This window comes from Pecten maximus, chromosome 7, assembly GCF_902652985.1.
Source record: "Pecten maximus chromosome 7, xPecMax1.1, whole genome shotgun sequence".
In the NCBI taxonomy this organism is placed as follows: domain Eukaryota; kingdom Metazoa; phylum Mollusca; class Bivalvia; order Pectinida; family Pectinidae; genus Pecten; species Pecten maximus.
The window spans coordinates 20,916,528-20,933,503 of record NC_047021.1 but is presented as its reverse complement, the minus strand read 5'-3'; the positions used below and the strand labels follow the sequence as shown (position 1 = coordinate 20,933,503).

Here is a 16,976-nt window from a genome sequence, read left to right as displayed (position 1 = left end):
TAATATAGATGACCATATTATGGAACAACAGCAAACATTGTGCGTTATCTACATAATTTCAATGATCAGATGTATCATACAATTATATGGTTTAAATAGGTGTATATGATTACATTAATCATTTTATCATAAAGATAAATAACAAAAATGATAGCAATTAAAGATGTTTAATAAGAATAAAAGTTACTTTGACATAATAGATAAATCACTTTATTTGTCAGAAAATAAGTCTGTTATAAGTAATAAGCCTGCCAACGGTGCATATTTCGTGTTTCAATAAAATCACCAAAAAAAAAAAGGAATTTTGTGGCCTTGTGATAAACCCACTTTGTGACTTTGAGTTTCGGGGTTATGTGTTGGCCCCTAGAGGACTTTGTGTTGGCCCCTAGAGGACTTTGTGTTGGGGTTGTGTGTTGGCCCCTAGAGGACTTTGTGTTGGCCCCTAGAGGACTTTGAGTTTCGGGGTTATGTGTTGGCCCCTAGAGGACTTTGAGTTTCGGGGTTATGTGTTGGCCCTTAGAGGACTTTGAGTTTCGGGGTTATGTGTTGGCCCCTAGAGGACTTTGAGTTTTGGGGACTATGTGTTGGCCCCTAGAGGACTTTGAGTTTCGGGGCCTATGTGTTGGCCCCTAGAGGACTTTGAGTTTCGGGGTTATGTGTTGGCCCTTAGAGGACTTTGAGTTTCGGGGTTATGTGTTGGCCCTTAGAGGACTTTGAGTTTCGGGGTTATGTGTTGGCCCCTAGAGGACTTTGTATTTGGGTTATGTGTTGGCCCCTAGAGGACTTTGTGTTGGGGTTATGTGTTGGCCCCTAGAGGACTTTGAGTTTCGGGGTTATGTGTTGGCCCTTAGAGGACTTTGAGTTTCGGGGTTATGTGTTGGCCCCTAGAGGACTTTGTGTTGGGGTTATGTGTTGGCCCCTAGAGGACTTTGTGTTGGGGTTATGTGTTGGCCCCTAGAGGACTTTGTGTTGGGGTTATGTGTTGGCCCCTAGAGGACTTTGAGTTTCGGGGACTATGTGTTGGCCCCTAGAGGACTTTGAGTTTCGGGGACTATGTGTTGGCCCCTAGAGGACTTTGAGTTTTGGGAACTATGTGTTGGCCCCTAGAGGACTTTGAGTTTCGGGGACTATGTGTTGGCCCCTAGAGGACTTTGAGTTTTGGGGACTATGTGTTGGCCCCTAGAGGACTTTGTGTTGGCCCCTAGAGGACTTTGTGTTGGGGTTGTGTGTTGGCCCCTAGAGGACTTTGAGTTTCGGGGACTATGTGTTGGCCCCTAGAGGACTTTGAGTTTCGGGGACTATGTGTTGGCCCCTAGAGGACTTTGAGTTTCGGGGACTATGTGTTGGCCCCTAGAGGACTTTGAGTTTCGGGGACTATGTGTTGGCCCCTAGAGGACTATAAGTTGGGCATTATGTGTTGGCCCCTAGTGGACTATGTGTTTGAGGTTATGTGTTGGCCCCTAGAGGACTATGTGTTGGGGGTAATGTGTTGGCCCCTAGAGGGCTATGTGTTGGGGGTTATGTGTTGGCCCCTAGAGGAATATGTGTTGGCCCCTAGATGACTTTGTGTTGGGGGTAATGTGTTGGCCCCTAGAGGACTATGTGTTGGGGGTTATGTGTTGGCCCTAGAGGACTATGTGTTGGGGGCTATGTGTTGGCTTTTAGAGGACTTTGACTTCGGGACTATGTATTAATTGGCCCCCTGGACGACTTGGAGTTTTGGGGTTATGTGTTGGCCTCAAAAGGGCTTTGAGTTTGGGGTTTTGTGTTAGCCCTAGAGAACTTTGAGTAGGGGTTATATGTTACTTCCTAGAGGACTATGAGTTTGGGGTTTTGTTGGCCCCTAGAGGACTTTGAGTTAGGGGTTATGTGTTGACCCAGAGGACTTTGAGTTGAGGGTTATGTGTTAGCCCCTAGAGGACTTTGTGTTGAGGGTTATGTGTTGACCCCAGAGGAGTTTGAGTTGTGGACTATGTGTTAGCCTCTAGAGGACTTTGAGTTTGGGGTTACAATATATGTTGGCTCCATAGAGAACTTTGAGTTTGGCCCCTAGAGGACTTTGAGTTTTGGGGTTAAGTTTTGGCCACTAGAGGACTTTTAGTTGGGGGATATGTAGAAATTGACCATGACCTCCCTTGTCCAGGATACCTCCCACTGATATATAATGAGTATATATTGTCCTCCAGACATATCCGACAAATCTTTGTTTCTCTTGGTCAGACCACCAGGTCATCATGCCATGACTGAAGAATTCTGTGGCTACTGTTTTATCAACCAAGTGGCCATCGCTGCCAAGCATGCTGTGGACAATCTGGGACTGAAAAGGTACTCTCAGACATACTTGGAGGTTTAAAACTTTCATTTTAACTTTCCTATATGTAATTTTATGTAATCTCAACTCTACATGTAAAGATACATCTGAAGGTATTGGCCCATAGGGAAAAGTTATGATTTAATTGTATGATTCTATAAGCAGTGAAATAATAGTAGAGTGGACTGCAAAAAAATGTCAATTTTTCATGATTTTGTTAAAAGGATGAATCTATGGTACATATGTGATGTAAAATTATTTGATATTTCATTTGTTTTTCAGAGTGCTGATTGTGGACTGGGACGTCCATCATGGTCAAGCCACACAACAAATGTTTTATGATGACCCACGGTAATTAATGCCTGTATTATCTCAGTCCACCTATTAACGAATGTCTGTCTGCAGTAATGCTGCTCAATTTTTCAAAAATTTAAAGGAAGTTGTGTGCTTGTGTATTTCAATGATTTTCTTAGGATTTTAAAGCAATACTATCGTCATATCAGTTTTTAGTTTGGAGTAAGTGGTACGTGTGTTGTGGGTTAGGTGGGTGCTAGGGTTAGGGAGGGGGTTATTAGGTTTGAACATCCATTACCATGATTTCTAGTGTGTTGCCTGTGGGCTGTATAATTTTAAAACATTATTATATGCCTCCTGCTGGCTATCTGATAAAATATTTTCTAGAAATCATCAAAACTGCAGGCTATATGATACTTTTCATATCCAACTTTTAGCGTTTCCCTGGTTTACTATCAGGTGCCGACATTGCTGTTTGTGTCCAAAAAATATATGATACGTTTACCTGTGCAAGGTAAAAAAACTCGCATAAGTAGAGCTTAAGTTGAACTTTTATTTACACAGTTCATGTGTCAAGAAACAAAAGGTGAGAGTTAAAAAGTAGTTAACAACACTGGTAAACCGTTGGGGTTAAACACAACACAGGTAAATTGTGACAGTTAAACACATCACAGGTAAATCATGACAGTTAAACACATCACAGGTAAATTGTGACAGTTAAACACATCACGGGTAAATCATGACAATTAAACACATCACGGGTAAATCATGAGAGCTAATCACAACACAGGTAAATTCTGAGAGCTAATCACAACACAGGTAAGTCATTAGAGTTAAACACAACACAGTTAAATTGTTAGAGTTAAACACAACACAGGTAAATCGTTAAGAGTTAAACACAACACAGGTAAATCATGAGAGCTAATCACAACACAGGTAAATCGTTAGAGTTAAACACAACACAGGTAAATCATGAGAGCTAATCACAACACAGGTAAATCGTTAGAGTTAAACACAACACAGGTAAATCATGAGAGCTAATCACAACACAGGTAAATCGTTAGAGTTAAACACAACACTAGTAAACCGTTGAAGTTAAACACAAACAGGTAAATCGTTAAACACAACACAGATAAACCATGAGGATTAAACATAATACAGGTAGACTATGAGAATTAAACATAATACAGGTAGACTATGAGGATTAAACATAATACAGGTAGACTATGAGAATTAAACATAATACAGGTAGACTATGAGGATTAAACATAATAAAGGTAGACTATGAGGATTAAACATAATACAGGTAGACTATGAGGATTAAACATAATACAGGTAGACTATGAGGATTAAACATAATACAAGTAGACTATGAGAATTAAACATAATACAGGTAGACTATGAGGATTCAACATAATACAGGTAGACTATGAGGATTCAACATAATACAGGTAGACTATGAGAATTAAACATAATACAGGTAGACTATGAGGATTCAACATAATACAGGTAGACTATGAGAATTAAACATAATACAGGTAGACTATGAGGATTCAACATAATACAGGTAGACTATGAGGATTCAACATATAATACAGGTAGACTATGAGAATTAAACATAATACAGGTAGACTATGAGGATTAAACATAATACAGGTAGACTATGAGAATTAAACATAATACAGGTAGACTATGAGGATTCAACATAATACAGGTAGACTATGAGGATTCAACATAATACAGGTAGACTATGAGAGGTTAAACTCAGGTAAACATAGAACATGTAAACTGTGGGCGATTACCCTGATAGCTGGTACGCTGGTTCATTACTTACATGGAGCACTAAATCTGTGGCCAAAGTATCAAATTGGGCTATCTGCAGTCTTTGAATTATAAAACCATTTTGTCTTGTGCTGGCAATCTAATAGACCAGGTAATCTAACAGAGCGGGCAATACACAGGAATTTATGCTTGTACGAAATTGATACACATGTACAGTTCTGAGCTAATTTCTAAATATCTTTATCTTTCTATTTCAGAGTTCTGTACTTTTCCATCCATCGTTATGAATATGGAAAGTACTGGCCTAATCTTAGGGAGTCAGACTATGACTTTATTGGAGAGGGAAACGGTAAAGGGTACAATGTCAATGTACCTCTGAATAAGGTTTGTATATGATAATCAGAGCTTACAGTAAAATACCATTGATTATTATCAGAAGCAGGACAAGCATGAAGCTAGGAGAGGTTTTATTTCACCTTTTTTTTATTCCGTTCAAATATGCTTTTATAGAATCAATGTTATCTTGAAATAAAAGCGACGTAATATAGCCATTGTCCTGTTTGTGTATCCTTTCATAAATGTCTTTGGACCACGGCTATATTCACATATCAGAAATTATCAAATGATCACAGAACTCTATTGTCATTACTAATGTTATATTGGATTACTGATTTTGCCAACTTATTATACTGAGTTTTAAAGTGTTTGTTTCCTATATTTTAACTTGGTTAAATTGATCTTTACTACCCCTATATATCTCTGTATTGTGATGTACTAGTATTATCAAGCTGTCATCCCTCTGTTGTACAGATCCATATGAATGACACAGATTATCTGGCTATCTTCCACCAAGTCTTGATGCCTATTGCTCATCAGGTAGGTTTCATGAAATCTGTTTTATTTGATAAATATGTTCAAAACTTTCTCAATCAAGATTATTTAAGTCTACCATTATTTGATACGGAATGTTGAAGATGTGAAAAGAATTTACTCAATTCATTAAATGTATTACTGAATTTCCTTCAGATGAATTTATTTGCATTTGAAAAATTTCGTAAAATGATATTGTTTCTGGCATGATCTTCTTTGCTTTTGTTGACAACTAGGTTAAAGCTTTTATAAAATATTGTCGTGTCAATACTACTGAGAATACAGCATGAGGTTTCAGGGATATCTCAGCCCGACTGTAAGAGTTTGTCTCACGAGGCTCAAATTTGATTAATTTTTTCTCGCTTATTTAAAAAGTAACAGATTAAAATTTGAAACCTATTCACCTTGTCATCCTTAATGACCCATGTAATGTACATCAAAATTGATGATGTTATCAATTTGCGTCATCATTACTTTACATAAAATTATGACTCTACCCTACTGTGAGTAGCGTTAAGCGCACGTCAGCTTACACTCTTCCTGCCCCGTGTGAGAATAATAGAATCTTTCACCCCTTTTGGGGTGAGATAGAGGAATCTCAGTCTGAGAAGGGAAATTGTTTAATCCCAAACACAAGGCTTGTCAAGTGTTTGGGAACTTAACAATCTCCCTTGAGGGTTGAGATCCCCCTCTTTCATCCCAAACAGGAGTGAATGCTTATTTTTCTCTTACCCTGTTTTCCAATCGTAGTGTGAACCAAATCCAAACGTTTTTAAATAACATGTGAACGGCAGATGACTATTGTGATAAGGCTGCAGCAGACGCTTTACACCTTACGATGTTGATTTCATACAAAATGTAGTTCCGATAAGCTTGTTAAAAAGAACACCAAACACTCAGTTAACTCTAATTTTGCGTGACCCGTAAAAGTAGTTCTGGGTCAGGTCAGTCAGTAACGGCACCCCATTGAGAACAAGAGCATGTTCAAAGAGCATGTGCAGCTTGTCTTTTCCCTAGGGTGAAATAAGAAAATCTCACCCCGGTAAAACTGCGGATATCCCTGTCCAGGGTAAGAGAAAAGGAAATCTCATCCCCATAAAACTGCGGAAATCCCTGTCAGGGTAAGAGAAAAGGAAATCTCACCTGGTAAAACTGCGGAAATCCCTGTCCAGGGTAAGAGAAAAGGAAATCTCATCCTCATAAAACTGCGGATATCCCTGTCCAGGGTAAGAGAAAAGGAAATCTCATCCCCATAAAACTGCGGAAATCCCTGTCAGGGTAAGAGACTCCCTAGCAACCATAGTATCAACATATGTAGTATGTGAGAAAACCAAAAACTCAACTCTAAAATAATATTTATTCCTGTTTTTTGTCAGCTATATGGAGTGATAGTTATTAGCTCACCGGTTACGAGTAACCGAGAGCTAATGTTGTCACCCCGGCGTCCGCGTCGGTGTCCCACCCCAAAACTTTAAAGTTTTTGGGGTAAGTTTTTGGAAAGCTTTTAAGTCCAAAAGTATACACCTCATGCCCTTCTAATTAGGTTTATACATTCATTAGAGGTCTAGGAGTGATGTTATGGCAAAATCATGCAGAAAAAAATTGTGATTTTTTCGCATTTGACCATTTTGTGGACTTACTTTTTTTGACACAAAAACCCACTTTAAAGATTTTGGGGGCTAGTTTTGGAAAGCTTGTAAGTCCATACCCTTCTTATTTGGTTTATACAACCATTAGAGGTCTAGGAGCGATATTATGTGACATACAATTTCAAAATGACATGCCTATACATACATAAAAAATGAATGCATAGTGTGATTGCTGCCGCCGGTGAGCTTTCGCAATCATTGATTGCACTTGTGTTTACGAAGCTGTTGTTATGAAATTTTTAGAATAAGGCACTACATTAATTATGTGAGGAATTTTGTTCTATTTTAGTTCAGCCCTGACCTAGTTTTGGTGTCTAGCGGGTATGATGCAGCCATCGGATGTCCAGAGGTACCAGACGGAATACTGGGGCATGGACTTAATTTTGTGCATATAACTATCAACTGTAAACTCCAAACTCATTTTCCTCTTTCCTCTGTCAAATTTAGAATCTTTGACCACTGTCAAATTTAGAAACTTTGACCACTGTCAAAAATGATAACTTTTCAGGATGTGACAAGGAAAATTTTTGTTTTAAGTAAATATAATCAGACTGTGAATTATGGTAAAAAGTGATTTAAATATTCAGCATGTTTGGGGTTTACAGTTGTTTGGTATGTTGTGTGGGTCCCCTTTGTTGGTTGACTTGTTTTATATGCATGGTGAACTGTGGTTTTGTTGTAGCTTCAGTACAGCTAATTAGATTTCTGTAAAAGACAGGCAGGACTGTAACACCAGCTTCATACCTACATGTATGTCCCAAGTAAAGCTACAGAAGTTAACAATGTATTAATATAGATTTTATACAACATTCCTAATTATGAAATATTTATGATATTTTATGCACTAGATTCTAAGTCTCAAATTACAAATGATTTCAACATAAATACTCGATAAACAGCTCTGTGACCAAAGTCTAACATCTACAAATGATTTCAACAGGATTACTAAAAATAAACTGCTTAGTGGCTGGATTTCTAAAACACTTTTAAAAACTTTCATTAAATGGAATCAAAATAAATGAATTTCAAATGATTTTTTAATGTCATTTAAATGAGACAATATTTGGCTGAAATAAAGATATGTTTCTATAAGTCTTCAGCATTAATATTCCCTTTTATCATTCTTTCTATGATAAATTCCAACTTCATAACTTTAATCATCAGACAAAAATTTTCCACATTAAATTATAGAAAATAAGAAAATACTTTATCCTAAATCTTTTTTCAGGTTAACTCAGTCTTTAGAATGTAAATTTAATGACTTTTAGTTCTGCCATTAACTTTAATCATAAAAAAAAAAAAATCAACATTGAATAATAGAAGATAAAAAAAACCCACTTTATCCAAAATCTTTTTTCAGGTTAACTCAGTCTTTAGAATGTAAATTTAATGACTTTTGGTTCTGCCAATAACTTCAATCATCAAAAAAAGTTCAACATTAAATGATAGAAGATAAAAAAACCCACTTTATCCAAAATCTTTTTTTCATGTTAACTTTGTCTTTAGATTCTAAATCTAGTAACAACTGCCAAATATAGTTAAGACCTTTGCACTGATGCAATTAAATCCTATCTTGTTTTACCAGCTAATACAACCTCACAGAAGATATAATACATTGTTGAAGTAGAGTGAAATTTGTCTTGTGTTGATCGAGAGTCCTATTGTCAAAGTCTATGGATTTAGAAACAAATGATCTGCACTTGAATTTCCTCACTGTTGAGTAATCTTGTCTCTGTACCACTGTATATGTGTTTGCCAGCATATCACAGAAGCTTTCAAAAACATTTGTGTAATATATTAAAATGTACACTGAAATTTCAACAGTTTTCTGCACATTAAACAGAAATGTGTTTTTTGGAATGAAGCGTAAAGTGAATAGAATGTTGTTTCCAAACAAGCCAAGGGCAGGACCTCAAAAATTAACAAGGACTTTTGAAGTATACTTGTAAAAGATGGGCTCCATGACATCAGGACAGATGATACTGAACTACAATCTTGTACTGACCCTTTTACTCAATAGGTAGAAATCCTGGCATGAATGTATGCATGCTTCTGGCGGCTATGGAAGGCTGATGTTTAGTGGAATTTAATATATAATATAGACTGATAGATCAGTGTTGTTTCTACCTTAGTTCTCTCCAGACCTGGTGTTTATTTCTGGGGGCTATGATGCGGCTATCGGGGACTACAAGGTCAGTTACTGCAAGATAAGGTGAAGTAAGGACCTTATCAAGTCAGAAATCATAGTAAAGTAATGGAGGATAAATGTAAGACAATTTGTAGAGAGTACATTACAGGATATAAATATATATGCTATTTTCTGAGAAGATGATGCAAGATAATATCATGTAAGATCATTTATAACAAGATAATGTAATATTATGTATAATATTATGTAGGTTAATTTATATCAAGATAATGTAACATTATATAAAATAATATATAAGATTATTTGTAACAAGATAATGTAAGATTATGTAAGATAATATTATGTAGGATTATTTATAACAAGATAATGTAATATGTATGATATGTAGGATTATTTATGACAAGAAAATGTAATATTATATACAATATTATGTAGGTTTATTTATATCAAGATACTGTTTATATAAGACAATATGTAGGATTGTTTATAACAAGATAATTTAATATGATATAAGCTGATATTTAGGATGATTTATAACAAGATAATTTAATATTATATAAGGTATTCAATGTAGGATTATTTATGACAAGATAATGTAATATTATGTATCATGTAGGTTTATTCATATCAAGATAATATATTCTATAATATAATGTTATATATGATATAAGGTAAGATTGTATCATAGTGTTTATGGCTGTGCCTTACATGATATGACAAAAAGGTTATATAATACAAAATGTTTTAGTATTAATATTGTATTAATGCATACTAGAAATTCATGATATTGATGTGCTTTTAATGTGGAGTGCTGAGCAGTTCCTGTCCCAGCCTATTGCCTTCATGTCTTTTGCTGACATAACTTATTGCTAATTGATGTATAATGGAAAAACATCTAGACGTAGGATCCAACGAGAGGTTTCTTCGGCCATGTGAAATACATATAGGGTAGGATCCAAGGGTAGGTGACGTCGGCCATGTGAAATGGGTAGGATCCAAGGGTAGGTGACGTCGGCCATGTGAAATGGGTAGGATCCAAGGGTAGGTGACGTCGGCCATGTGAAATGGGTAGGATCCAAGGGTAGGTGACGTCGGCCATGTTAAATGGGTAGGATCCAAGGATCGATGGTCTGTGTCGGCCATGTGAAATGGGTAGGATCCAACGATGATCTATGTCAGCCATATAAAATGGGTAGGATCCAAGGATCGATGGTCTGTGTCGGCCATGTTAAATGGGTAGGATCCAATGATGGTCTTTGTCGGCCATGTTAAATGGGTAGGATCCAATGATGGTCTTTGTCGGCCATGTTAAATGGGTTAGATCTAAGGATAGGTGACATCGGCCATGTTGAATGAGTAGGATCCATGGGTTGTTTTAAGTTAGCTATGTGAAATACATATAGAGTAGGATCCAAGGATGTTGCTGCGATATATACATTATGTAAGCAGACATTTCTGATAATTAATTTCTATCTGTTACAATGATAGTTGAATTGCATTGGCTGCATGACAAAGTCAGCATTCAGAATTCTAATTTTGCATATATCTTATTATCCTAAGAAATGTTCTTAAAGAATATATATTTCCTGTTGTATATATATTATGATCAGTGATTTTGTCATTTTTAGTTATGATTTGAATAGATAAATATAATAAATATTGATTTTAGCTAATAAACATTGTCAATGTTCTTACAATGACTGTGTCCTTTACTGTTGATATATGTCAGTGATAAACTTTATTGACCTGGTTGATCTGTGTTATTGGTAAGCTTTATTGACCTGGTTGATCTGTGTTATTAGTAAGCTTTATTGACCTGCTGGACCTCTTACACATCCAAATTCTTTACATATTTTTTGTTTGATTGACAGGGTGAGATGCGAGTTACTCCAGTAGCTTACGCCCACATGACCCATACGTTGATGTCGCTGGCAGAGGGGCGTGTGTGTATATGTTTGGAGGTATGGATACAAATTGTAGTTTTACCCTAAATAAACTTAGCCCTTTAACTTGCCTCTAGCCTACGAATTATAAGTTATAACTGTGTCAGTGGTATAACATGTAATGTTACAGGGTGGGTACTGTATAAAATCGCTGTCTGAGGCAGTGGCTCTAACATTGAGAACTCTCCTTGGCGACTCCTGTCCTATGTTGCCTGCCATGGGCGACCCTTGTCACAGGTGTGTATTACCTCGTTAGGCACTATCAAGGTAAGTATATCACCACAAAACCCTTTAAGAACAAGTCATTCCTACTTGCTCTTTGATTTCCTTTTTACATTTTTGAAACAAGGTTTTCCTGAGAACGCTTTCTATAAAGCATACATGTACAATTGAAAAATGGAGATTTTAATGTTATATCGCAATGATATAAACTGTTAATGCTTGCTATATATAGGTATAACTGTATGAAAGAATTATTAATGGTTTGGTTGATAGCCTAGATTATTTTTGTTATGTTGTATTTTTATGATATTTCACAAAATATTGTGCAGTTTAAGGAAATAACATGGCTTCATTTTCAAATTTGTTGTCTAGTCAGCCCCCATACTGCAATGAACACTTGATATTGTTACAGTATAACATCCACCATCCTGAATGTGATCAAAGTTCTACGTCCATACTGGAGCTGTTTTAGCTACCAGACAGAGCTAACCTGGGAAGAGTTATGTCCCTTTGAAGATGTCAACGAAATGCCTCCAAAGTAAGAAACAGTCTGGTGTCTTGTAATTGAAAAAATTTCAACAGTTGTCAATAAATGTTGGGGAGGTTTAGTTTACAATGATTACAAGATCAGCCTCCTCTTTAAGTTTTGAAGTTCTAAGCTGAATGATTTATCAGCTAGATCAAAATGAAAATAAATTACTCATGATTTAATTGTACAAACCAAGGAGGCAATATTCAAGTGAAATTTTCAGCTCAACATCAGCGCTCGGTTGGCTTTTCAAATAGGTTCTCTTTGATGATCAGTTATTCTGTAAGCAGCGGCCATTTTCATTTTGACATTTGATGATTTTTACTGCTGTTCCTAAGAAACTGATGGGACCATTTTCTTCTGACTTTAGGCCAGATATGCCATTTGTCACAGAGGAGAACAAACCAAAGGAGTTTCCTATCATGTACGAGTTTGAGGATGGGGTGGAGGAGGAGTATATTATACAACATAAATTTGACCCAGTCATCGATCAGCTGATCGCAGAGACCTCCCTCGCCACACCCCCTAACAAGTGAGTTAAAGCCATGTAGCGGAGTGATGATTTGTTATGTTAGATCTCATTTTCACAGTGCTAGTTTTTCTGTCAAAATAGCTTAATTAAGAGTACATTTGATGGATGAAATGTAAGGGTGTCCTGGGTTTAAACTTTCTCTCTGTGTGCATATGATACACTATTCCCAGTCAGGAAAAAGTGGAATTTTTTCCCATGCCCTGGCTATTTCACGTGTGATCTCTGATACGACGTCACAAAATCAGACAATTACGTTGTAGTAAATGATTACGTTATTAAGATATAGTATGTACTAAAATGAGTTTAAGTTTACCATTTGCAGTAGAAGAATTTACTATTAATAAATTATATTGGTGTATTTTTGTAGGACCTGTATCGTGTATGATGAAGGCATGCGAGTCCACCACGCTATCACATTCAGAGGGTAAGTTATTTCACTCCTCCAAAGAAGAGGTCACCCTCACCTGAAAATAAATGAATGGCAACCGCCTACCAAATAAATCATTGCTTTAATGCAATATGTAGTCATACATTACTTAAACAAGTTAAATGATCCAGGGTGTTACGTTTATTGTAAAAATTGTTGGTTGCTAGGGCAATGAAAATTTTTAGGCAGATCTATATTCTATTGGTACAATTGTTTCAGTGTAATAGATTCATTTCTGCTTCTACAATTAAAACTCTTTGGAATGTTTGAGTTTAGATATCCAGATTGTAAAAGGTACTTAGTGTCCAGTAGAAACAAATTTTCTAATTTGATTATACCCTTGGTGTACCAGTATTGTTATAATATTGAGAGGTTTGTTTTCAGACATCCAGAGGACCCGGATCGCGTCACAAGTATATTTGACAAGCATTCAGAATGGGGTTTGTTGGATAGGTGTTTACGGGTCCAGGTAAACTTATTAAAGTGTAATTGTGTGTTGAAAACTAAAAACTTGGTAATATTTTGTAAGAAGTATAATGAGATAGAGTATTTCGAATAAAAATCATTCATCCATGCAATATTTGTTAATTCCAAGTTTTAACTAGACCATAATCTTACCTGTCTTATTGCATGGAAAAGAAATTTTAAGATTTCATCTAAAGAATCGGGGAAGGTGATATTAGGGAGAATTCTGCATTATGTCATTACATGTTGAGATGTACATTTGCATGTATGACATGATATTGTAACAATGATATATGAGAGATAACTGTTGTGATCATATATATTTACCTGTTGATTACAGTCTCGGCTCGCTACAGATGGAGAAATACAGACTGTACACAGGTAATATTTAGTATCTAGATTTGTCAAGATCAACTACCCTAACAACATAAATATGATAGAAATAGGAAAAGAAATTATTATACAGTATTAAAAAAAAATTCCAATTAATCTTATGTTTATAATTATGAATTGTAAGATATTGAAATATTACCCTTGAATAACTTCTTAATCAATCTATAGGCACTTCTAGATATATTCCTGCTATAGTAGTAACTGTGATACCACAGCTCTTATACAAAGAAATATATTCTGAAAAGGCCCAAAAATAACCAAAAATACCCCAAAAAATCAAAATATAATAACCAGTATAATAATTGATCAGGTATTAAAACAAGACCTTTAGGTCCTCTGATGTAGGGTACCTGTCAATCTAGTTGTCACTTGTAATTGTTGTAGTTACATGTTTTGTGATAGCTCTTCATTGTAATAACACACTATTTTGTCTCCTTAGTTCATCCTACATAGAACAGATGCAAGCATCAGCAGAGTTACCTCCCATGGAACTAAGAAATTTACAGCATAGCTTCAATTCCATCTATATGTGCCCGGTAAGATTGAGACCTAACTTCAATGCTTCCTCAGTGTACATCATAGCAAACTAACCTATCTCTAAATTGGACAATATCTGCGTTATAAAAAGTGACTTGATAATGTTCCAAATTTCAGCACATGCAAATCATCTTTCAGTCAGCAGTTATTTCTTTACACTAGTTACACAAGTTCTTCTTATCAATCTAAGGGACAGAAAGGCAAATTGATATAACAATAATTGCATGAGAAAGGGAATAATGTTTCAAGGTTTTTGTCTCAGTTAATAGGTGACATATTGAATACTTTTTTGACAGTACTGTGTTTCTTCTTCTGTTCAGGAAACCAATGTGTGTGCCAGGATGGCAGCAGGATGTGTTCTTAGTGTAACGGATGCTGTGTTGTCAGGACAGGCCAATAGTGGGGTCGCTGTGGTGAGGTAGGCCAACAGAGGGGTAGTTGTGGTGAGGTGAGCCAACAGTCGGGTAGCTGTGGTGAGGTATGCCAACAGTGGGGGAGTTGTGGTGAGGTGAGCCAACAGTGGGGTAGCTGTGGTGAGGTAGGCCAACAGAGGGGTAGCTGTGGTGAGGTAGGCCAACAGTGGGTAGCTGTGGTGAGGTGAGCCAACAGTGGGTAGCTGTGGTGAGGTAGGCCAACAGTGGGGTAGCTGTGGTGAGGTAGGCCAACAGTGGGGTAGCTGTGGTGAGGTAGGCCAACAGTGGGGTAGCTGTGGTGAGGTAGGCCAACAGTGGGGTAGCTGTGGTGAGGTAGGCCAACAGTGGGGTAGCTGTGGTGAGGTAGGCCAACAGTGGGGTAGCTGTGGTGAGGTAGGCCAACAGTGGGGTAGCTGTGGTGAGGTAGGCCAACAGTGGGGTAGTTGTGGTGAGGTAGGCCAACAGTGGGGTAGTTGTGGTGAGGTAGGCCAACAGTGGGGTAGCTGTGGTGAGGTAGGCCAACAGTGGGGTAGCTGTGGTGAGGTAGGCCAACAGTGGGGTAGCTGTGATGAGGTAGGCCAACAGTGGGGTAGCTGTGGTGAGGTAGGCCAAAAGTGGGGTAGTTGTGGTGAGGTAGGCCAACAATGGGGTAGCTGTGGTGAGGTAGGCCAACAGTGGGGTAGTTGTGGTGAGGTAGGCTAAAGTGGGGTAGCTGTTGTGATGTAGGCCAATAGTGGGTTTTTAAGAAAGTATGCCACCTTACTGTGACATTGATACTCACTTCAGACTGCATCTTTACTTACTGTTATCTCTAATAGTACGGAGATATGTTAGCCTGTTATCTCTAATAGTACGGAGATATGTTAGCCTGTTATCTCTAATAGTACAGAGATATGTTAGCCTGTTATCTCTAATAGTACGGAGATATGTTAGCCTGTTATCTCTAATAGTACGGAGATATGTTAGCTTCCTTACTGTGATATAAGGATATTAAGTAAACCAGAGATTTCAGACTTTATGAATTAATATGGACAGATTTGAAAATTACACAAGATAAACTTATCTGTTTTGAACAAATCATATAAAAGTTCTGAAATACCTTCATATTTATTCTCATTTAATTTAAGACATTTTCTGAGGGCTTTTTGGGATGGATAATGGACTCCATTCCCAATTTAAATTATTTCGTATTTAGGCCAAGTTCCCAAAATTACCAGTTAGAGGCCAAATCCCAAATTAGGGAGAAAAAGCCCTGGTCATGAAAAAAAATTCAGGTCATTTCCTTAAAATACAACCAAAGAATTTTTTGTCTAATAAAGGTATTGTTGGTAGAAATTTAATTATTTGAATTTTGTTAATTTATTAAGGCCTCCTGGTCACCACGCGGAATGTACAAAGGCCATGGGATTCTGTTTCTTCAACAGTGTTGCCATTGCAGCCAAATATGCTCAAAACAAATTCGGAATAAAACGGTAAGAATCTGTCATTTTGTTCTTCAACTCATTTCATATACTATATAATATATATTTTGCAATTTTCATGGTTGGTGAAAATTGATTTCAACATGAGGTTAAAAAATCATAGTCATGTGAATGCTTATCACCTGACCTTATCTCACAACATAAAGTAATCAATTGCACAGTATAACTAAGCATTTATCACAGGTAACCATAGAAACATACAGTGATCATTTACACAGTATAATGAGTATTTATCACAGATAACCATAGAAACATAAAGTGATTATTTGCACAGTATAACTAAGCATTTATCACAGATTTGCACAGTATAACTGAGCATTTATCACAGATAACCATAGAAACATAAAGTGATTATTTGTATGGTATAACTAAGCATTTATCACAGATAACCATAGAAACATAAAGTGATCATTTGCATGGTATAACTAAGCATTTATCACAGATTTGCACAGTATAACTGAGCATTTATCACAGATAACCATAGAAACATAAAGTGATCATTTGCATGGTATAACTAAGCATTTATCACAGATAACCATAGAAACATAAAGTGATCATTTACATGGTATAACTAAGCATTTATCACAGATAACCATAGAAACATAAAGTGATTATTTGTATGGTATAACTAAGCATTTATCACAGATAACCATAGAAACATAAAGTGATTATTTGTATGGTATAACTAAGCATTTATCACAGATAACCATATATACTCTTGCTAGTAGATTGTAACCTACTCTCAGAACATATTTAGTTTCACTGCAAAAAATTATCATGTTGATGTATTATAGTTTATCTCATATCATTTACTGGTGGTTGTCAGAATGTGTAACTTTAACAGAATAGTAGATTATAGAATGTACCTGTATATAAAATGTATGTGTACCTGTCTCAACTATGCACAGGGTTTTGATTCTCGACTGGGATGTTCACCATGGAAATGGAACACAGCACAGCTTTTATGAGGATCCAAGGT

The 16,976-nt window shown here is 36.6% G+C and overlaps 1 protein-coding gene across 4 annotated transcripts in view; it reads left to right on the top strand.

Annotated features, from left to right (window-relative positions):
• LOC117331874 (histone deacetylase 6-like) overlaps window positions 1-16,976 on the top strand; it is a 198,150-nt gene that overhangs the window by 19,815 nt on the left and 161,359 nt on the right. For 3 of the 4 annotated variants that reach the window (XM_033890828.1, XM_033890830.1, XM_033890831.1), the window contains 16 exons: window positions 2,221-2,325; window positions 2,594-2,662; window positions 4,645-4,771; window positions 5,198-5,263; window positions 7,196-7,255; window positions 10,927-11,016; window positions 11,129-11,235; window positions 11,633-11,758; window positions 12,120-12,281; window positions 12,649-12,705; window positions 13,093-13,177; window positions 13,514-13,554; window positions 14,006-14,102; window positions 14,424-14,521; window positions 15,884-15,988; window positions 16,906-16,974. In XM_033890828.1, coding sequence (XP_033746719.1) covers window positions 2,221-2,325; window positions 2,594-2,662; window positions 4,645-4,771; window positions 5,198-5,263; window positions 7,196-7,255; window positions 10,927-11,016; window positions 11,129-11,235; window positions 11,633-11,758; window positions 12,120-12,281; window positions 12,649-12,705; window positions 13,093-13,177; window positions 13,514-13,554; window positions 14,006-14,102; window positions 14,424-14,521; window positions 15,884-15,988; window positions 16,906-16,974 — 1,464 coding nt within the window. Of the gene's footprint in view, window positions 1-2,220; window positions 2,326-2,593; window positions 2,663-4,644; window positions 4,772-5,197; window positions 5,264-7,195; window positions 7,256-9,038; window positions 9,099-10,926; window positions 11,017-11,128; window positions 11,236-11,632; window positions 11,759-12,119; window positions 12,282-12,648; window positions 12,706-13,092; window positions 13,178-13,513; window positions 13,555-14,005; window positions 14,103-14,423; window positions 14,522-15,883; window positions 15,989-16,905; window positions 16,975-16,976 lie in introns of all 4 variants that reach the window. The other variant, XM_033890829.1, reaches the window with a different exon arrangement.